A 23,556-nucleotide genomic window follows, 5' to 3' on the forward strand; every position below is an offset into this window, starting at 1 on the left:
TTAATTTATTAATTGGGTCTTAAGTTTAAGCTATTGCAGTTAGTTCACCTCACCTCCTTTTTCTCCGCCTCTTGTGTCATCGGGTTCGAACTTCAAAACGTTAAAAATACTTAGTTGTCGATGTCGACTCGTCAGTGTCTGTGTGTGGGCCGTGTGGTGTGACACAGCAGCCAATGCACTCACTGACTGCATGCACATGCAGCATACCGGTCCGGATCCGGAAAGATAAATGATTAGTTCAAGTCTCGACTCTCGAGTCTTCGGGTTTGGGTTCGGCCGGGTCCGAGTCTTTCGTTCTTCCTGTCAGTCCCATAGAGACTATGCTGTCAGTACCGGAAAGAGAAATGATTAGTTCGTCTCTTCGGTTCGAGTCGTTCGTTCTTCAAGTCAGACTCACAAACCCATAGCACAGCACTAAGTGCTATGGGTTTGTGAGTCTGACTTGAAGAACGAACGACTCGAAACCGAAGAGACGAACTAATCATTTCTCTTTCCGGTACTGACAGCATAGTCTCTATGGGACTGACAGGAAGAACGAAAGACTCGGACCCGGCCGAACCCGAAGACTCGCGAAAGATGAACTAGGCTAATCATTTATGACTTCATGTACCTTATGCGATGTTGCGCGCATGCGCGGTCAACACAAAATGAACGAATCACTCTCTGAGACAACTCGGTAGTCCCGAGTCATATTAAAGATTCGTTCAAAATGAACGAATCGTTCATGAACGACACATCACTACTGGATTCAAGATCTCAGACTGAAGTTTGACCAATCAGCTGTGAGCAAAGAAACATATAGGTGACGCAACTAATTCCCAGCGTCTGTTCTCTGCTGCAATGGCTTCACCTTTTCTCCCAAATCCTGTGGACATCTCCGCGCAAATTGTTAGACGAGCACTTCGTAGAGAAAGAGTTTTTAGGGACAGACAAAATCCATTTGACTTTCCCGATACTTACTTGTATGAAAGATACAGATTTTCCGCGGAAGGAATGTCTTATCTTTGAGAACTTCTTGAGCCGCACATAACAAATGTGACTCGTCGAAGCCATGCCCTTACTGTACCGCAAATGGTATGTATTGCGTTGCGCTTTTTTGGCAAGTGGTACATACTTGTATGCGGTCAGTGATGCAGAGAATGTAGGGAAAAACACGGTCAGTCGGACCATTCGCAAGGTGGTCCTCGCTCTGCAGGGGTACATAAATAGCTTCATCGTGTTCCCTGGACATTTATCGACCATGTCCATAAAAGAGGGATTTTATAAAATTGCCGGTAAGATATCTTGATTGGGTGACATCATATGAACAAATTTAACCTTTCACGTTCGTTTTTTTTCTTCTGCAAAAAAGCACATTTCATACTTAGAAATATATAATGCAATAGTCTACAGTAGCTGTTAAGAATGATTTTAAATATATATTTTTAATTCGTATGATAGGATTCCCTAGAGTCATAGGAGCAATAGACTGCACACATGTTGCAATCTCCACAGCTCTAGGAGAACATGAGGCAGATTATGTGAACAGAAAGTCCTTTCACAGCCTTAATGTTCAGGTATTTGAAAAATGTGAAGTTCTTTTTATTTGCATTGAGATCAATCTTTAAATAAGTAACTAACAGATAGGACAATTATTTACTGTACATTTCATCTGCAGATGACTTGTGATCATGAATGCATGATCACAAGTTTGGATGCCAAATGGCCTGGCTCAGCGCATGACTCACAAATTTTCCGTGAGTCTATTTTGTGTCAGCGCTTTGAGGAAAGCAAGTTAAAATTGGTACAGTACACTTTCAAGTTTTAATTTGAAAAGCTTACACAATTTTTCCCTTTTCTGTTCTATGACAGGGCTTTTTGATGGCCTGTTGGTAGGAGATCGAGGTTATGCATGCCAGAGGTTTTTGCTAACCCCCTATCCTGACCCTCAGACAGGGCCACAAAACCGCTTCGATGTGGCCCTCAGTAAAACCAGGGTCAAGATCAAGATGACCTTTGGCATCCTAAAGGCACGTTTCAAATGCCTTAGGCGTTTAAGAGTGTCACCAGAGCGGCATCACAGATAGTGGCTGCATGTGCCATTCTGCACAATATAGCCACTATCAGAAAGGCGCGAGTACCACCACAAAACCAGCTTCTCCCTGATGAAATTGACCCCATCACAATTGACCACCCAGCTGGCGCAGCTGTCAGAGATGCAATCACAACACAATATTTTACTTAATAAAAGCACACTGACACTGCTGATAGGTCTCAAACTGTTTTATTGGTCATGTGGCTAGGGAGGAAAGAGAGAAAGAAAAATTACATTAATAAACATTCATAGTGTTCATACAGGGTAACTTGGTTAAAAAAAAAAGTTCACATACCGAGATCTGTTTTTTCCAGCTGTTTGATCTCCAATTTAATTTTTTTAATTTGGAGCCTCCTCAGCTCACAGTCCAGCTCCTTCAGTGAACAGTCTAGTTCTAGACTCCTTTTGTAAAGGGCCCTGACTGAGTCTGTTTCCACCTGAAACAATTCCAACACAAACAATCATTACACGTTTTCTGGAGGTTGATCAAATCACAAAAAGTGGCATGACTTTCTACAAACATAGGACTGACTGTAATTAAGGGTTTAAAGCATCACCTTGTTCACATTCCTTCTGAAGCCCATTGAGGTAGAGGCTTCAGTTTCTGGGGCAGGTTGTGAAAAATCCTACAATAAAAAGAGATGTGTAAGAGCCAGTCATTTAATTATGACATTCAAATGTGTGCTATAATAAAAAGCCCAGTGCATTCACCTCAGCAACTGTCTCTGAAGACACAGACAGAGTGTCTTCATCATTTGGTTCACCCTATAAATTGAAGGCCAATTTAAATCAAAATTGTTATAAAGCAGGTTATGTTCATTGTGTTCTGTCTGGTGTACTGACCTCTGTGCAGGAGACTGTGTGCATTTGTGCTGGCTTCAACAGGGACAGTGTATTTCCCTCTACTGTGCAGAACATAGAGTCAGCCATATTTAACATTTTTTTTTAAAACATTAGTAATGCATTGCACACACATACCCAGTGTCACTTGCTTAGAGGAGCCAGCACCAGGATCAGATTGTACAGCACTTGCAATCCCATCCATAATCGGCCGCCCCTTGTTGTTACTCAGTGCCAACTCCTCCGCCACAGTGTATTCTGGAGGAGGTGGCCCTCCCCCAGTTTTCCTTATGTCACACTTTTTCTGTTTGCCGCAAACAAGTGTTTGTGATTAAATGTTCACAAAAGTAATAAAAGGTTTTGGTAAATACTCAACACTTTGAATTATATTTTTAAATTTTGTTTTGATCTGCTGCCAAGAACGTTTGGAGTTGGGGTTGCATCTAAAAATCAATGAATATCAATCTTTCTTAGGATGTAATATACATTCACACTTTACATACATCTACACACACACACACACACTTATGTATGCATGTATATATCAGCACGAATACACATTTTAATTTTAGCATTTAATAAATTTTTAATATGATTATCCTACATAAATTTACATTAATTGTTTAACTTAGCCTACGCATTAACGCAATCAGCAATCTTCCTCCAAGATTGTTCTCTTGCTTTGGCAGCAGATACAGTGTTACTGCGGGCTTGAAAAACACTCCTATTCATATTTCTGAATAATAATCTCTTGCTCCTGCGTGGAAAAATATATAGCTCTCGCTCTATCCATATCGAACGCGATTGGTTGTTCAGTGTCGACGTCACTCTTTTATGTGCGCGCGTGTGGAGTAATCATAGCTTAAGGATCAAAGCCTGAGTTGACAGAGAAAGTTGATGAGCTGCCTCATGGTACCAATAAAGCCTGATTGCATCGGTTTGGTTTTGTGGACTCAAAACCAATCCTGTAACCCCGAGTTTGTTCAACTACCATCATGGTACAGGCCCCTGGTCTCTTAGGCTAATTAAGCCTCCGAGAGGGATAAAGGCCGATGGCAGACGGTGGTGCGAAGAGAGAATGAGAGTGTGTGTCTTAAGTTATTCATTAAAATATTTATTTATATCGTCAAGCCGGTTCTCGCCTCCTCCTTTCCATTGAACTACGTTACAAAGAGTTATCGAATTCCCAATACATGTTTTACTCACTGATCTGTGGTTTAACTCTAAATACATTTTTGACAGGTGATTTAAAAATATATATGTATTCAAAACCTACATTACTACTAGAGCAGAGGCCTGTACCATGAAGGTTGCTGAATTAACTCAAACCAATCAAATCAGGCTTAATTGGTACCATGATGCTGCAAAGCAACTTTCTCTGTAAACTCAGGCTTCGATTCTGACTTTCAGATTAAATTACGCACTCGTGAACATAACGAGTGACGTTTGCCGTGCACAACCAACCTAAGTTTCTTCAAAACAAGCCGTCCTCGACCTCCGAGCTGAACCAATAACCGTACGTTCACACCAGAGGCGGCGAGAGCGTCAAATCGACCGGAAGTCATTCATTTTCAATGACAGCCAGCGTCTCTCCGCGGCGAGAAGCGGCGCGGCGAGTCTTGGGCGGCGTGGGCGTCAGATGGAAGTTCAAGGGCAGTCAACATTATGGTAATGAGCTGTGACGCGGTTCGGCGGCAACCTATTGGAATATAGAAGTGCTCCGCTCTAGCGAAGTCTAGAGAACACAACCGTGTAAACTTTGGTTCCCACCAAGCATTCGTTCCGAAGATAAAATGGAGGAGAAACGAATTATTGCCGTGACGGGTTTCCCTGTAATATATGACCAAGACCACAGTTATTACTACAAATGTATTTTATTTTTTATAACAAACAACTATAATTTTAATTACTTACTGCCATCGATCGATTAATTATTTTCACATTTTAAAGAGTACATGAGGATATACGCTACTTGTGATAGGTTGGCAAAAAGTAAATGGTCGACATGTCTGGATGTTTAAATTGCGGCCCCTTTAAATATAGTTCACAAAACAAAGCATTCTGAACAAACGTTGCCGCCTATTTCAACTACGTCAGAGCGTCCACGAGCGTCCTTGAGCGTCGAAGGCAGGGCAGCCAGAGCGAATTTTGACGCTCTCACCGCTTCTGGTGTGAACGTACAGTAACACTGATCTTTGCATGAAACCGGCTGTCAGATGAGTCCGCAGGGACCGTCTACAAAGTGCAACACCGAAAAGCGATACTAAAAAATATATTCAATAAATTCACTTTTATACAATGTAGTGTCACCAAAATCCGTTCACACCACTGTGGTTCACACATCAGTGTGAATATTTTTTTAGTATCGCTTTTTTGTGTTGCACTTTGTAGACGGTCCCTGCGGACTCATCCGACATCACGGAATGTGAACATAAAAGGGATTTGCTTAAAAATAAAAAATATTATACATTAATTTAGATTGTTTCCTTCAGATTCTTGATGTATGATGTCCTATCTCATTTAATATTACAAAAGGTGGTCATGCCTTAACTAACTTTCCACTTTATTTGAAATAAAATAGAACATGTAAATGAACGAATTACACATGCTATTTATCAACTATATTGTAAATGGTTATTTGATATGGTTATTCAAAATAACACCGTGTTTTTCTTTCTTTCTCTGTCTTTAGTAAAAAAAAAAAAATAACATACAAAAATTAAAAGCATAAAAAAGGCTAATGATTAATTAAAAAGTGAGCACTTGGAATATTGAAGAAAAAAAAATGGTATGCAATAATGCAATGTATTTGTATTTGGGCATTCACCACTTTCCATAGCAATCTTGTGCTTTTAATATTTTAAAAATGATTATTTTTTTGCAGGTATTATATTAATCCAGTTTACTGGCTGTTTTATGGAAAGCCTAATATTTTATGATTATTTTCAAACATATTTTTTGCTATGGCGAAAGATGGTAAATGAAAAGCAATTACATTTTAAATAAAATACAACACTCTATCTGCTATAAATCTACATTTAGATTCTCCAATAAATTAAGAATCGAGTTAGAATTCAGCATCTGTTAGTGATCTATAATCCAGAACGAAACATGCTGCGGAGCAGGTTAGCGTGTAGGCCATCATTCACTTCTGAGGACCTACAGAGCTGAAATTTTCTTCTTAACATCTTTATTTGTGTTCTGGGACGGTATGAGGGTGAACTATCCCTTTAATTCTATACAGCGTAACTCCGGAGGAGGAGCTATAATTGTGTTTCACTCGGTAGATTACATGATTTCAATGACAGACGATATACAGAGAGCGCAGCTTTACTGCTGTTGGCCATAGGCAGTTATTATGAACTCCAATATGAACAAAACTCCGACTGACACTATACAATATCAGGTAATAGTACATGTATTTTTAGTACATTTAAGCACGTGGTTAAGGCCTACGAATAAATGTTGAATCTGTTGCTGCGTTCTTTCAAAACAAAGAGCGTCTCGCATTTGTTAAAGTGACCGTAACACGATATGTATCGTTATTTGCCGATTGAATGTCTGATTTATTTATTTACTTATCATAATGACAGTTTCAGTAAATGGTGTGTTATGTATCAATGGTTCCGAAAACAACTATAGTCTAAATTAAATTAAATGTTAATATTGAGGTCTAAATAAAGCCAATTAGACACATGGTTATTTTGATTACTATTAATGATTACTATTTTCCTTGAGTTTATGCTGTAATCATCACCGTATTTTATTACATGCACATTTTCGTAAGTAGATTCGTCATCAGTGTGTTCCACAGTGACTAGTTCTGTCCCATCAGTTCTTCCTCCACATGAACAATATGTAGTTCAGATGTGCTCAGTTATGCTTCTCATTTAGAATGGGCACAAGGATGTTGACCTCAGCAGTACTGAAGACGAGCCCCTTCTCAAAGAAAACCCAAAGCGATTCGTCATCTTTCCTATTCAGTATCCAGACATATGGAAAATGTACAAACAAGCTCAGGCCTCATTCTGGACAGTTGAGGAGGTGAATATTTGATTTAATATCCATTACATTTTAAAATTATAAATTTGACCTGGGTTATAATATATTGTTTTCAAATCCCCTACTTGAATGTATTGTAATAACTGTTGTACTTACATAATAATTACAATATGTGACCAACTTGTCAGGACACGGGTATCAACACTGAAATAAAATGTGTTTTAGTCTAAGAATTTTTATATGTTTGTGTAGGTGGATTTATCTAAGGACTTGGTTCACTGGGACAAACTGAAGCCTGAAGAAAAACACTTTATATCCCATGTATTGGCTTTCTTTGCTGCAAGTGATGGGATTGTCAATGAGAACCTGGCAAGTTGACCTCTTTTAAACCTTTAGACCCTTTGTTTTGACTTCATTATAATGGAAATCAATGTCAAGTGTCATGAATCTGCACAGCTGTATAAAGTGGGAACTATTTCTACCTAATCCAACCCTTAAAATAAGTTTTGTTTGTGTAACGTAATGTATTCAGATTGATTTTTCTCAGAGTTGGTGAATTTGGTTATGAAATAGGGCAGTGCAAGTTGTTCTTCCATTAAACAGTTTTATTTTCTTAACTTCTCTCAGGTGCAGAGGTTCAGTCAAGAAGTGCAGCTTCCAGAGGCTCGATTCTTTTATGGGTTTCAGATCCTTATTGAAAATGTGCACTCCGAAATGTACGGCATGCTCATCAACACCTATATAAGGGATTTAAAAGAGAGGTGAGATGAAAATGAGGTGATGTAGCATTCAGTTTGGACCTAGTAAATAATAATAATTAAAACAAATGCAGCTATAGTGTGCTTTTATGCAGGTGACAGGTGCAAGATTCAGTTAAGCACACTTTTTTGCTCTCATTTTCCACAATGTGGTTTATGATCAGATATGGTGGGGTGTTTTTTTTATTATTATTGCTATTTTACAAGAGATTTTGTTGTTGATTTTTTTACTTATACATCTGTGAACAAAATTACATCAGCTTTAAAAGAATAGCTCACTCAAAAATGTGAACTATCATAATTTACTCACCCTCATGACGTTACAAATCCGACTTTCTTCTCAGGCAGAACACATAAGGATATGTTTTAATGAATATTACAGACCGTATTTTCAAATCAGAAGCAGCATTTCATTTTTACAGTTTTATTTTTCAGTCATAGTTTTAGTCTTTTGACGAAAATGTCCTTTAAAATTAGTCAATATTTCATCATGTCATATTCATTTGTTTTAGTCAGTTTAACTTTGACAAAAATGACATCATTTTAGCTAACGAAACTATTATATTTTAGTTGAGGATAATGTGCAAAATGGACGAAAGAGTCTGTCAAAGTGTAACAGACAAACATTTAGGGGAAAAAAATCTATAAACATTTTCTATTTTAAACACGTATATCAAACATATACATAAACATACTGTCCTTGTGAAAAAAAATTATCCGGAAATAATAATGAATACATTGAAGTATTACATTATTTTTAGTTAGTCTGCTGTATTCTAAATTCATCCTGCTTTAGAGATTCTTACTAATTTTCCATGAAAGGAACTTACTTTGTATGTAGCGTGTTTCTTACGGAAACAGCGTGTTCCAAACGCAAATTACACATATTCTGACTAGCGCATCATTTATTTTAAGTTCATCCTAAAGCTTAAAAAGGACCCCAATGTATCATAAAAGTAGTCCAAACAACTTTTATGACGTATGATTGAAACTACTTATTAATTTAAGTAATTTTGTATCTTGACGAATGTTGCATGTTCCTAAACGCTATGTGAGAAGCTCATTCACAGCAGCTGTTTTGTTCACACAAGCCACTGAGCATATGCTTCTCTTATAGTGATCATGAACACATAACAGACATCATTTTTTGGACAAACTATTCCTTTTTTAACAGCCTGTGCCTCTAAACTTTGCACACTCCACGTCTTAAACAAACAGTAGTAGTGTTTATTCAACGTTAAGGCACTTTCTAAACCAAAATATCTTGCACTGAATTACATATTCTTCCTACAGGGACTATTTGTTTAATGCAATCCAAACCATGCCTTGTGTAAGACTGAAAGCAGGCTGGGCCTTACAGTGGATCTCTGACACAAACTCTACTTTTGGTGGGTGGAAAATACAGTTTATGTGCAGTAGAGAATAAGACTACAGTACTGATTATTACAGTTGATTAACAGCTGTGTTTCCTTTATCATTTCTTTATTTTCAGGAGAGCGATTAGTAGCATTTGCAGCAGTGGAAGGCATCTTCTTTTCTGGATCATTTGCTGCCATTTACTGGTTAAAGAAAAGAGGTTTAATGCCTGGGCTCACCTACTCGAATGAGCTCATCAGCAGAGATGAGGTTAGAAAATACAAATTTAAAGGGATAGTTCACCCAAAAATGAAAATTCTTTCATCATTTACTCACCCTCATGCCATCCCAGATGTGTATTACTTTCTTTCTTCTGCTGAACACAAACAAAGATATTTAGAAGAATATTTCAGCTCTGTGGGTCCATACAATGCAAGTGAATGGTGACCAGAAATTTGAAGCTCAAAAAAGGCATGTAAAGGCAGTATAAAATAATCCATGAGTGGATTTATCCATGTCTTCAGAAGTGATATGATAGGTGTGGATGAGAAACAGATCATTATTTAAGTCCTTTTTTACTCTAAATCTCCACTTTCACATATCACCTACTGGCAGGGAGGAGATTTGTAGTAAAAAAAAAAGGTCTTAAATTTTGATCTGTTTCTCACTCACACCTATCATATCACTTCTGAGGACATTGATTAAAGCACTGGAGTTTTATGGATTACTTTTATGCTGCCTTTATATTCTTTTGTAGCTTCAAAGTTCTGGCAACAAATCACTTGCATTGTATGGACCTACAGATTCAAAATATGGAAATACAAATTACAGATATAGAAGTTCTAGTGGAAAAAGATACATTTAAAAATGAATCACATCAAGTCTATTATAATTTTGTAATAGTAATTGTGTCATTTCACAGGGTCTGCACTGTAATTTTGCATGTCTAATGTTCAGCTATTTGGTGAAAAAGCCTTCTTCTGACAGAGTGAAGGACATCATTACAAAAGCTGTGAGCATTGAACAGGTAAATACACCACTGTATCCCAGTAGTGCAGAATGCATTATTTCAGTCATGAATGTGATTGCATCTGTATTTGCTTGTTTTGTTGGAAGGAGTTTCTCACAGAAGCCTTACCAGTCAACTTGATTGGGATGAACTGCACTCTCATGAAGCAATACATTGAGTTTGTGGCTGACAGGTTGCTAACAGATTTGGGTTTGCCAAAGGTTAGTGCTAGTATTGTAGTATTTGTTTTTAATCTTCAAAATCATGTTAAATATTTAATGATTTCTTTTATATTAAAATTGCAAATTTTCCTCATTTCCATCTCCAAAGGTTTACCAATCAGAAAACCCCTTCGACTTCATGGAGTCAATTTCATTGGAGGGGAAAACAAACTTCTTTGAGAAGCAAGTGGGCGAATACCAGCGACTTGGAGTGATGTCAAACAGGATGGACTGTGAATTCACTCTTGATGCAGATTTCTAACTCTGAACTAGAATAGAGTATTCATGTATTTGGCAGCTACAGAATAATGTTAGTCAGTTTATAGTGTTAAGAAATTATCACTCAGGAACTGAAAATATTTTTTTTACATTTGTTTTTGTTTCTTTTTTGTTTCACATAATACTTTTAGTACATTGATTTGATGATTCTATTACCAAGCAAATGTGTTGCCTGGGAAAACAACTTTACCCTTCTGTCTTAAAGGGATAGTTCACCCAAAAAGGATAATTCTGTCATTATTTATTTACCCTCATGCCGTTTCAACTCAAATTACTTTCTTCGCTGGAACACAAACAAATATATTTTGAAGGATGTATATAATATGAAGTCAAAAGGGTCCAAAATGTTAAATCCCCAAAAGGACATAAAGGCATCTTAAAAGTAATCCATACAACTCTAATTTAATCCATGTGTTCTGAAGTGATATGACTGCTTTGGTTGAGAAACAAACCATAAATATAAAATATATGTATATAAGTTCTGCCAACATAATCTGTGGACTCTTATGTCTCTTAAGGGATAATAATAAAATAAAAAAAGTAGACTGAGTCATTTTTGTGTTCAAGCTAGCATAATATAATAATGTTTTAAACACTTAACTTGAACTCAACCCAAAAGTAAATGTTCAGCTTGATGCACTGAACTGAAACCATTATAGAGTCATTTCAGTGAGTTGGCATTGTCTGGGTCTAAAAACCTAGTGAGTTGACTACCTAGACAGCGCTTTTGAACATAACAATACCTCAAAAAGAATATATGAAACTCAATACTGCTGTCTTATATGATATCTAACTAGTCGGCTAACTAGATTTTGAGACGCGCCCTTGTAAGAAGGCGAGAAATATCAAAGCCGCTCCCTCCCTGTTCCGTCTGCAGCTCCCCATCCGTCTCTCCGTGTGGTTCGTGTCCGCCTGCTAAAAAGAGATTCCCTACTTTAATTGGTAAGTTTAGAAACGCCCATCCCGGTTTGAAAACGCCCAGAGATGTAAAAACACCATTACTGTTCTGCAGAGACCTATACTTCGCTGAAAATGGACCAGGACTGGCGAATTTTAGCCACCCAACGAGCGGAATACGTGTCCGACCGTCTCCGTGGGCTGATGTCCTCTGGCCTGGACTTCCTCCGGGCCGAGCTGGGGGTAGATCTGGGCATCCGGCCGAAGGAGTTCCCGTCGTGGGTGATTCTGAGCGCGGCGCTGAGCGTTGTGACAGTGCTGGTTATGGTCGCGGCCTGTGGTCGGAGGACGCGCCGAGCGGCCCCCATCGCTGCTACCTTGAGTCCCAGCACCACAACCGAGACCCAGATCAAATCCTCCGTGCCACCCAAGACTGTGAAGAGCGAACCGAGGAAGAAGAACAAAAAGAAAGCCGCTGACAAGGTAAGCGGCCTATCAATCTGATCGACTAATGAGCTGTCTACCTAGTCCGCTTAGTGGACATCATTTAGAGGCATTATCTAACGCTCGAAACGCGCATGAGCATGTACAATGCTGTTGGTTTAGGCAGCACAGCAGGTTTGCAATCACTGCCAGTGTCTTCCTGTAAATCATAGCAGACTGGCTTGAGTTTGACAGACTAAACGGAGACTAGCACGAGGAACCGGTGAAGTGCCCAAAAACAAAACCATTATTATCATCTATCAGTTCAAAAAGACTTCTGGAGTTCTTGTAAATCCTCAAAATATGTAGCCTACAAAGAACAAATGCTAGATCATTTATATACATTTTCATTACACCCTGCTTACTAATTATTACTTTTATAATTTTTATTTTTGTTGTATGTGTCTCTGTTGGTAGCACACGTGTTTATTTTGTAATAAATTGTTATAATTGTGTTTTTGGAGTAAATAAAAGTAGCTAGCTGACTGCTAAGCTGTCAAAGCTGCTCAGATGGAAAGTGTTGGCTAAGCTTTACTCGCAATTAAAATTGGGTAGTTCTACATTGTTTCTTGTTCTCACTTGCTTTAAGTTTAAATGATTAAATCAGACTTTGTAGCTTTAGTTTGAGTACTATGATAAGACAGACATGATTGGTGCAATAGAGAGCCACGTATGAACCTAGCAGACCGGCTAACTCAACATGCTCTCGCAAGTTTCATTTCACTAAACCCCAATTTTTACTCCGATTTTGTAAAATCTGAAGTAATAACAATTTTCATGGCCTAAGGGAAGTTTGCAAGCATGAGACATGGTCAGTTGTTACGAGGAAGGAAATGTGTAGTTTGAAATGGTTGATTTGTAATTGTCATGTGCTCGCAGCAAAAGGCCCAGGCGAATGGACAGACAGTGGCCGAGGAGGAAACCAAAGTCCCTGAGGAGAAGAAGAAAACACCACCTGCACCGACACCAGTACAGCCACCACCTGCTGATATGAAGGTTTATGCTCCAAGTAGTCATAAGTGTTCTTGGAAGTGTATTTGTCATAATAGTTTTAAGGGTTGATTGGGGGAAGTTTAAGAATACTCTGTTCTCAGTGCACCTTTGTAAAAAGTCATGATGGTAATCATAATATCTGCAGCCAAAAATAATAGTTATTGCAGTTTTTACTTCTATAAAGCCATATTTAACATGGGATGTCCATCGAACAGTGTAAGAGTCTTTACAATATTTAATTTCCTTTTTTTTTTTTGTGATAGGTGGTGGCTGATACCAAGTTGATGGCTAGGTGGACAATAACTTTTGTTCTTCATCAAGAGTTTAGGTTAAATTGATACATTGTAGATTATATAGCCTTTCTGCTCACCATTCTTAATCACTCTTTTGACTTTACAATAAAGTTACACGTGTTCACATTAGTTATCGACATTAGTTAACATGAAATACAAATTAACAATACTTTTAAAGCATTTATTTATCTTAGATAATGTTAATTTTAACATACAGTAACACATTTCTTTTTCAATCAAAAGTTGTAAATGTTAACATTAGTTAATGCACTATGAACTAACAATGAACAATTGTATTTTTATTAACTAGGATTTATCTGCAGGCCCATGAGGATTTATAATAGATTTTTTACTAAATATGAATAACTGCAGTCTTGACCAACACAAAATAGGTATCGTTTTAAAGCTCAGAAGCTGTACTTTATAATGCATGTAGACATTATGACCAAAACTGAACAAGTGCAAATCAGAAATTGTCCATTTTGGTAATTTTTATAATATATATATATAAAATAATAATAATGTCAGCACTTTACATATTATTGTAATCAGTAAAATCATCAAATCGCCATGTGTCATGTGTTGTTGGAAAGCTCTCAAAGAGTAGAATACAACCAGCCTATTTGTTTTACTGCACAGAAATATAGCAAGTAATAGCTAAATGAATGTCTTTGACATTTATGTTTCATGTAAACCGGTGTTGCTCATATGCGGCGTTTTCGCTTATAACTTCACGAAAAATAAACTGAACATAAATTATCGCATACCATTACTTGAGGCGATTATTTCACACACACATCTCATTTCTAAAATCATGGTTGCATCCTATGAAAATCTTTAGTCTTTGTTGTATTTGCATGTGCAATTCGTTTTTATGTGCAATCATTATGTAATATTTGTTTGGAGAGGCTTTTGGACACTAGGATAAATTATTTTGGATTGCTTTGTTGAATTAACACAACATTTTACACAGTTACAGGTGACATGATTGGGAACAAAATAAAAGTCTGAGCCACCTTATTTACACCAGAGATATATAATGTTTTATGTGTTATTGTAAAAGGTTTCAAGTTTTTATTAAAAAAAATGTTTTTATTTCTTAATCTGGATTTTACCATGAAAATAGCCATAGAAGCTTGCATGGCGTTAAAAAAAATAAAACATGCAAATTATTCCGTTATTTAGTTTTAGATTCTGGAAATTGGATACTGTACTTTGGGAATGAAAAGTACTTACAACTTTGTCTTACTACAAGTCTTACTAATTGTAAATAACAATTATAAGATGAATTGTGTGACTGAATTGTTTTGCCTAATGGTGCTATAAAGGTCTCCCTGGTAGTTTTGTATCAGTGATTGAGAGAGTTCAGGTGTCAGTATCTGATAATGCAGACTGTAGGGTACATCCAAAATGGAAATATGTACTTTGACCCAATAAGTTTACTTTAAGATATGTAATATCTTTTGTAACAGAACTTCTGCTAATTTATCACTGTAGTAAGTGTGAGTGGAAGAAAGACTCAAGAAGTTGTAAATGAGTGTTTTTGGCTCCTATGTAGGCCAAGAAAAACAAGAAAAAACCTAAACAAGAGGTAAAGTCAACCCAAGCTGTTTCCTCCACCGATGGCAAGGAACCTGATGAAGGTATGAAACAGTGCTGACATTTTCAATGTTTCCTTTATGCTACACACAAACCTCAACGCAAAGAATTTTGATCAAAATCATTGAATTAATTTCATGGCTAGTCTTGTTCAGATAATAAAATGGCATGGTGAATTTTTTTAGTGTGTACACTTCCTAGTAAGCATCATTATCAGATAATTCAATCTGTTTGTCTGTCAAACACAAAAAATATTTAAATGAGATGTTTAGAGAGGAAGAAAAAAAAACGCTTTCTTGCTATGACTGTTTTTACCAGGTGCTTGGGAAACCAAGGTCAGCAATCGAGAAAAACGTCAGCAGCGCAAAAAGGAGCAAGGTCCTGGAGACAGCTCTGGGAGCCCTGAAGCTGGTGATCGTGCCAGTCAGAAGGTGGAGCAACCAGTGGTTGCAGCAGCAACAGGCACCAAGAAGAACAAAGGTAGAGTCTTCATTAATTTTCTTTTTTGTGTCCTTTTGTGAGTTTTCTCTGAACGCTGTTCTGCAATGGAACTACGTTGATAGTTTTTAAGAAAATTTCAATAAACATGAGGTAGTTTGAGCCATCTGACCTCTCTTCAACTTTTTGTAGAATCGTCACGTGCCAAGGCCAGAAAAGCTGATGCCATCATACCCCCAGGTATGGGATTAAAAGGCATAAGGGATCTCCTGAAAATGAAAATTTTGTCATTATTTACTCACCTTCATGTTGTTCCAATCCTGTATGACTTTCTTTCTTCCATGGATTTTCTTCTTCAGTCACCATTTACTTTCATTGTATTTTTTCCATACAATTCAAATTAAACGTGACTGAGGCTGTCAGACCCTAACATTGTGCCTAACATTTACTTTTGTGTTCCACAGAAGAGCACATGTTTTTTGGTACAAAATGAGGGTTAGTAAATGATACAGCACTTTTTTAAGGGTTAAAGGAACTGTCCTTTAACCCTTAAATGCAATTTCACTAAACACTTACATATTTGGGTCTTTAGAGACCCGGCTCGTATATCTATCAAAAACAGATCTACAAAAAATCAAGACGATTTGAAAATAAAAAAAGTAAATATATTTTGATGTTTTATTTTTCATATATAAAAGAGAAAATGAGGACAAATCAGGACAAATCTAGAACAGGATTCATTACTTTCACTCTGAGACACCACTGGCTGTAAAAACATATTGAGCTATACACAAAATACATAAAAGATACACAAGTATTTTGTCAGGCACTGATGGTGTCTAAATAGACACACAAATTACATAGTCAATTGTATACTCAAATGACAATTGTCATATCATACTTTTCATGTGTTGTACTTGCTATAGTTTACTTCCATGTTGTTTCTTCATCAAATAGCAATGTCAATTGTAATCAAGTCAATCACCGATACAGCAGTGCCACCATCAGTAAGAAATAACAAGTATAATATGCATGTGTACGCACCTATGGAGTAATGATATTTCAATGTTGTTGCACAGAAAATCAATGTGATATGGTATTTATTTGTGTTATATAGTACTCATTTCACTTATAATAAACAAAGAAATAGATATCCTGTGATAATGAACTTGTATAGGTAAAATGAAATAATTATTTTAATAAAAAAGTGCAAAAAAGCAAACAAAAAAAACCCTGACACTTACATTCCTCTGTTCTCTAATGACTTTATATGGTTTTGGTGCTTATTAAAAACCTATAGTGTGTTACACTATTTATACGAGATAGATTGAGGAATGCTATAGAGGTGTGGGCTTAACTCCAAAAAAATGGATGAGGCACAGGGCTTGAAATCCGGTCCCGGGTCTCTAATGACCTGAGGTATGCGTTTAAGGGTTAAATATGTTAAAATGGATCTAACAAGGCTGAGAGTATTACACCCTATTAGTTGCTGAAAGAATGATCAAAATTGACCAAAATATGTCAGAAATGAACATACAAGAGTTAGTGGAAACCAGCAGAGCTTTATGTAGACACATTATGTACAGGCCTACATGTATACCTTAACGCATGAGTTTGAACATAACATGCATATTTCACTTTTTCTGTAGTGACATCAAACTTGAATGATGCAAACTCTGTAAATGGTGACGGGTGGACAGAAGTGCCAGTGAAGGCCCAAACACAAATGAATACTTTAAACAAGGAGAAGTGGTCTGTTGGCAGAAAGACCCCTGGGAACCGTGATAACTCCTCCCAGAAACAAGAATCAGAGGGTAATAGACTTGATTTGCTCATGACCCTGCCTTAACATGTTTGTAGTAGTTGCTGTGGATTGTTTGAGCTATTAGACTATTTTGACAGTTTGTATTTTGATACTACATGTTAGGAGTGCACGATTATAGCAAAAATCATAATTGTCGATTATTGCCCTTGATATTGTAATCTCGATTATTAATGTAGATTAAAATATTAAGTTACCATGACGTCACAAAGTAAGCAACTGTGTGATTCTTCAGAGGAGCAGATTTCAATGGTGGATATGAGCTGCGCTCCAGTTTCTTTTAACCATTTTATTATATTGTATTTTATTTTAGATTGTAATAATGTTTGTTAAGGTAAGGCAAATAAAATGTATTTTAAATGGATACCTATGGTATAGAATACATTTAAATTATTGCTAAATCACTGCTTAAATTATTAGTCCACATACAGTAAATAATATGGCATATATTTTTAACTTATTAACAGCTGATTTAAATTGACCAAGTTACTGCGTTCAGTAAGCCCTTTGGTGGCTAGAAAGGGGACCATTCATCCTGTTAGATCTTCAATGGTGATCTTGTTCATGTTAGATCATCGTTAGATCATTTATGGCCTCAGTGGAAATTAAAAATAGTCATTTGCGATCAGAGTTTCTGCGATTCGTGAAAATGTTAAATCTACCAGCTGCGTGGCAAATGAGTCTCATAAGAGCAGAAGCAATAACAATGACTGTGATTCCTGAAATATGGCTAAACCTCTAAAAAACACTTGGAACAGTTTTTGTACAAATAAAATTCACATTGGCCTAACTACTAACATTGCAAAACAAAACTGTAATTACATTTTTAATAAATTGTACAAAGAAATCGAGCAACGCGACAAACTCTCCCATTACAATGACTGCGGTCACTCACTGCTTGTTTACACTGTTTGAGACCTACATTTCGACGTGAGTCCAGTGACACTCCACACCATGTTCTGCACTCTCTCGAATGATCTCATTAAAAACAAAGCTGTCTAATCAGCATAGTCAATCAATCATTTATGTGCCTTGTAGAATGGGATCGCTTTAGTATTCTTTTCGCTCTTGTTCTAAAGCTTATTTTTAAGTGTCAGGTAATGTTTCTTCATTATTAATTTTTCGTGTGGCACACGAACGGAGCTAGAACGTAAAGCAATCATCTGGGCATTCAGACGGGTTAGGATCAGTATGTCTTTACTGACAGGACAGAGGACTAATCTAAGTGGCTCTGATTGGCCATTGCCATTTAATTGCTCAACAGACATGTTTGTGATTTGGTTAGAATACTCAATCGCTGCAAAAAATGCTGTAAATAAACCATTGATGCAACAGGAGCAGACTTTAATTAAACGCTGTAATCGTCAATTTTCACGATTACATAATCGCAGCAGCCGCAATCGTAATTGCGATTAGTTTCCGATTAATTGTGTGGCCCTACTACATGTATTACTCTGACTGCTGTCCCAATGAAATTCAAAGTAACTTTTTTAGATCCACGAATTATACGTTAGTGTTAGGGTTTAAGACTATTGCATAGAAAGATGTTACAGCATGATTATTGCAATGCTTTACATGATACAAATGATCAGTTGCCCGAAATTTGTGTGCTCAGCAGAACTAATATTTGTTTTTCTTTCGTCCATGGAATGATTTCTCAGGAAATGTAAAAAGCAAAGCAAACTTGCAATTGACATGGATAAACAAGTTATCTTATTTTTTGACAGGGCCATGGACTGGTTTGGATGGTAGAATTAAAGCAGAACTGAACCCAGTAAATTTTACAATGCTTGGCTTGAACACACCAGGTACTTTTAACTTTTTATTCTCACTATAAACCATTTCTTGTAAAGAGCACACAATGCAGACTGTTTGAATTTGCATACATGAATATAGTATTTATATAATAGTATTTAGTATTTATATAATAGTATTTTGTATTTGTAGCATGTATGTATATTGTCCAACACAAAAGTCCTTTTTAATGCTACAAAAATAAATTATCTTTTCATATGTAAATGTCATAGGTGGAAAGACTGGGACTCAACCTAAAATTGAAATGGGTCAATGGGAAAATGTCACTGCTGTTGACAATGAGTGGTCCAGTTTCAGTAAGATCCAAACTTTTAGATGTTTTATACAAGGCCCAAAATTTCAAGAACATTATGAATGCTATTAACTAATGCTATGGTCTGGCTGCTGTGGACACAGGTTCAGACTGGGACGCTCCAACTGAGATATGGGGAAATTATGAGGAACCCAAAGTAGAAGCTCCTGCACTGAAAGAGACTCCAATCTCTAAGCCACTTGGGGTATGGAAAAACATATATCCCAAAATATATTTTTGATTGTGTTAACAGCCTTAATAAACAAGACTATAAGATGATTTAACTATGAAGTATTTGTGTTGATTCCAGGAGTCAAACGATGACAAGGACAAGGCAGATCCTGCTGGAAGTGCTAAATCCAAAAGAAGAAAGAAAAAGAAGAGACCAGAGGAAGAAAGTTCAGCCAATGAGGTAACAATTGTGTTGATCAACAAAATCAATATCTATCGTATCAATACTTTGACCTAAAGGTTAAAGGGGTCATATAATGCTATTTTTGTACAAGTTAATATGAATCTTTAGGGTCTAAATGAAAACTTTGTAATATACTTTTATTAAAAATTCTCATTAGTATTTTAAGAAAACACAATTTTTACCTGCTCAAAAACAGCTCTGTTTTCAGCACGCCGTTTCAGAGCATATGACTTTAAATGATAATGAGCTTTGGTCACCCCGCCCCTCCGTTCTGGAGTTATTCTCCGTATAACTGTTTTTTTGACATTACTTCTTAATCAGTAACATACAAGTAAACCAGGTGTAACTTAGTGTTACCATGTTAACTGTAACACCTGCGTACACAGTTTTTAATAACACAATAACCATAACGCGTTGTTCATTATAAACGTGGGATTATGAATTATATTGAGAACGTTGTAACGTTATGGAAAACATGCCGTAATGTACCCTGAGTGTAAACATTAGCCACATTCATTGTGAAGCGTGCAAGCGATTTGCAAAGATTAATATAAAGGTTAATAAAATGTTACACTTACTTCTTCTGGAGGTGCAGAGGGAATATAAATAGTTGGTACCGAATCTTTTTTCAGCAGCAGCTTCTTAGCAAAACCAGCTTTATACTGACCCTCGTTTATAAAGCAGTCTGGTGAAAAATGATTCGCGCAAACATGAACGCATTGACGTTGCTCGTGGGGAATATTCCCATCGTAAACAAAACTCAACCACTGCGTCTTCAGCGGTTCAGATTTAGGAACATCAAAATGACTGCTGTGTTCGTTATTACACCGAAGAACAGAACACCACAATCGCTTAGGCGCCATTCTGCTCCAGTGTATCAACAATGATGACGGACTATGATACAATCCTGGGAGGGGCGTCCGACCGTGTGACGTCACACGGTCGAACGGCTCGATTTGAGGCAGGGGAAAATATATAAGGAGATTAAAACAAAAACACTGGATGGATTTTTATCATAATAGGATGGTTGTGTACAGGCACAGCCAACACACATTTCAGTACAATCAACTTGAAAAAGTGCATGTACCATTATATGACCCCTTTAAGTATGCAATTTTGACGTTAACCTTTTTAGCTCTGAAAGTGTTTTTAAAGATTTCCTGTTTCAGTGGCATACTCAAAATTAAAGACTTATAACTCTACAAAAACAACAACAAATGCAAGGCGTGTCAAGTGTTTGGTATCATTTTAAAGAAAACTTTACAAAAAATGTAATGATATAGATTATATAAATCTATTTTAGATATAAATTCTGAGACTCTCCACTTCAACTTTTCACACAACTTTTTAAGAGCTTTCTTATTTTTCTGATTGAACATTTTATATCTCCGAGTAAATAATGTAGCTCCGAAAAACTGCTTTTGTTTTGTTCCCAATCGTGTCACCTGTAACTGATTCATATTTGTGTTGATACGACAAAATATTCAAAAGTTATAGCATTACAAAAATAAAATATCCTAGTGGCCAACACCATAAACTATAGCTTTGTATGTTTGAGCATCCTGTCCCACCCAAACCAGCTATTTTTGCATAACAGTAACGGTGTGAATTTGGTGTGAACTATCAATTTGTTCCAAATTCTCCAACCGAGATGTGACAAAAACAGGAAAAATCTGTTTGAAAAGAGTATTTTTGCAGTTCCTTTTGGTGACACTAGTGGCACTGAAATTATACACTTGTATCAGCAGTGCTTGAATTATGAATGCCATTATGGTTGTGTGTTGTTGATCCAGGTGACCCAAGAGAGTTCTGCTCCTGTGGAGAAGATTGTGACTGTCAAGTCCAATATTATTTGTGTGCCAAAGGAGGAGGTATCCAAGCTGAATGTCCCTCCACTGTCTTCGCAAAGTGAGTAAATAAGAAATGTTATGGCTTTTTTTGGTTTATATTTTATGAATGAAAAGTGTATACAAAAAAAAAAAAAGATATATGATCGTAGAAACTAATCTGTTGTTTGAAAAATAATCAAACTGAAAGGAATCCTTTATTTTTGCTGCCACAGAGAAATCTGATCAGAATTGGGAACCACCGAAGCTAGTTCAGAAGAAAAAGGCCCGGAGGGAAACATGAACCCAGAATATCGTCCAGGATAGCTTATGCAAATAGATTGTTTATGCAATAATTACACAGTACATAATTTTATACTGAATACATTTACTGTGCTTTTTAAAAAAAAAATCCAAAATGGCAACAAAACTGAGTTGAAAGAGTTAAGGTGAAACAGTCCATGGACTGGAACACTAATTATGTGCACTATAATGGTTCACTGAGGTTTGTTAAGGAGTACTTATCCTTGATATCAAACACACTTTCAGTGGAGCAAAACATTCATGATCGTTATTTTACAATGGATACTAAAGTCATTTTGAAAGGTTTAAAATCCTGAAGTTGAACAGTTTAATTTTATTTGGGAAGTTTTGAGGACATTTGCATCAATTACTGTTCCTGCGATGCTTTTCATCCGTCCTGAGTGTGTGTGTGTATATATATATATATATATCTTACCCACATAATTGGGTACCTGGATTTTGGAGATGTTTGGAGTAATAACTCTTCCTACTTTTTTTTTTATAAATCAACTCTTACTTGACTATAATGCTTAATATCTTGCAACCTAAAATAGAAAAAGCCACGCCATATGTATAGAACCATAAGGGCTTTTTTTTTCTATGGAAAAATATTTTTTAATTGCACTGTGCTGAAGGTTGTAAAAATCCCATTTGTATTTAATTTAGTTTTTTTCTTGCACAATGTGAACATTTAAATCTTAATTGTTTTTGTTTTGACATAGTAAATTTGTAGGATTTTGATTAGGAAAAATCAGAAATGATTAGAGCAGCTTTAATTCCATGACACTAAAACGGATATCAGTATCAGGAATCTGTTGCCTTAATCAAAGTGTATGCTCTTTGTTCTATTTCTCATTTCAAAGTAATTTTAACAGGAGTCGTGGCGTTCGTGTTCATTTCAAATTGTATTGATGGCAGTGCACTTGCATGAACTTAACCATTTATAGTGATGAAAAATGTCCCGATTCTCTGTCCACTCCTTCAAGTACCACTCACTGTAAAAAGGCTTTGATGAATGAGAATGGATGTGGGGGGGATTTTAAATGCATATTCTTATTTTGATTGACATAGTGGTATTTTGCCCATGGTCATTTTGTACATTTTGGTAGATCATGTGTTTCCGAGGCACTCTGGTCTTGCCTGCCTTAGTTTGTCATTCTAGAGGTTACTCATACAATGTATTTCTACCAGTTTATGGATTAAAGAATGATCATGTTTACTTAAGTCAATGCAATATTTCTATGTTGATTTGTTAAATAAAAAAAATTTGATACTTGGAAGTCTTGTAATTTTGTTTTCCTCACAGCAGTGTATTCTAGCTAAAGGTGGATACTTGTATTACTGTATTGATTGGATTTGTCTTCCTAATCTGATAATATTAAAACCGCATGCACCAGAAAAAGATACAAATCCCTGTTAGCAGCCAGTAAATGGATTCATAGGTTTTTACTAGAGTTTGCAGTATCCAGACCATTGGAGTGTTGTCTTGTACCAGGTGTGCAGACTCTAACTTACCTTTCCTGCCTTTTTTTTTTTTTCTTTTCTATTTTTTGTTGCAAAAATCCTCTTTGGTAGCCTTGCTACTGTTTTTGAAGGGAGAAACCTAAAAAAGAAAGAAACATGTAACATTGTGCTGCAAGGCTTCTAGATTCAGTACAATTGTTTACTGTTGGCTGTAGGCCTTCTAAAGCAGAGATCATACGTTAACTTGATTAGAAATTAACAATATGGCTTTATCTTGTAGGGGACTCTAAAGCTTCATAAATAAATGATATAAAATGTATGTATATATACAGTGGCAAGACAAAATATGTGAATCCTTTGGACTTGCTGGTTTTCTG

At 36.5% G+C, this 23,556-nt stretch overlaps 2 protein-coding genes and 1 pseudogene across 2 annotated transcripts; all 3 read left to right on the forward strand.

Annotated features, from left to right (window-relative positions):
• The first annotated feature begins 840 nt into the window (after positions 1-840).
• Positions 841-2,224, forward strand: LOC127619658 (putative nuclease HARBI1; annotated as a pseudogene).
• Positions 2,225-6,160: 3,936 nt separating this feature from the next.
• Positions 6,161-11,276, forward strand: LOC127620051 (ribonucleoside-diphosphate reductase subunit M2 B-like). Its single transcript, XM_052093134.1, has 9 exons — positions 6,161-6,320; positions 6,809-6,958; positions 7,169-7,285; positions 7,544-7,677; positions 8,968-9,062; positions 9,167-9,300; positions 9,953-10,057; positions 10,147-10,260; positions 10,370-11,276. The coding sequence occupies exons 1-9, from the start codon at positions 6,273-6,275 to the stop codon at positions 10,520-10,522; spliced, it is 1,050 nt and encodes a 349-aa protein (XP_051949094.1). The 5' UTR covers positions 6,161-6,272; the 3' UTR covers positions 10,523-11,276.
• Positions 11,277-11,464: 188 nt separating this feature from the next.
• On the forward strand, positions 11,465-22,989 carry LOC127620050 (protein LYRIC-like). Its single transcript, XM_052093133.1, has 13 exons — positions 11,465-11,481; positions 11,552-11,919; positions 12,799-12,915; positions 14,764-14,848; positions 15,123-15,284; positions 15,435-15,482; positions 16,892-17,056; positions 18,792-18,872; positions 19,092-19,175; positions 19,276-19,376; positions 19,482-19,583; positions 21,380-21,494; positions 21,649-22,989. Exons 2-13 carry the CDS (start codon positions 11,572-11,574, stop codon positions 21,714-21,716), a joined length of 1,476 nt encoding a protein of 491 aa, XP_051949093.1. The 5' UTR covers positions 11,465-11,481; positions 11,552-11,571; the 3' UTR covers positions 21,717-22,989.
• Positions 22,990-23,556: the final 567 nt, after the last annotated feature.

This window comes from Xyrauchen texanus, chromosome 26, assembly GCF_025860055.1.
Source record: "Xyrauchen texanus isolate HMW12.3.18 chromosome 26, RBS_HiC_50CHRs, whole genome shotgun sequence".
NCBI classification, from domain to species: domain Eukaryota; kingdom Metazoa; phylum Chordata; class Actinopteri; order Cypriniformes; family Catostomidae; genus Xyrauchen; species Xyrauchen texanus.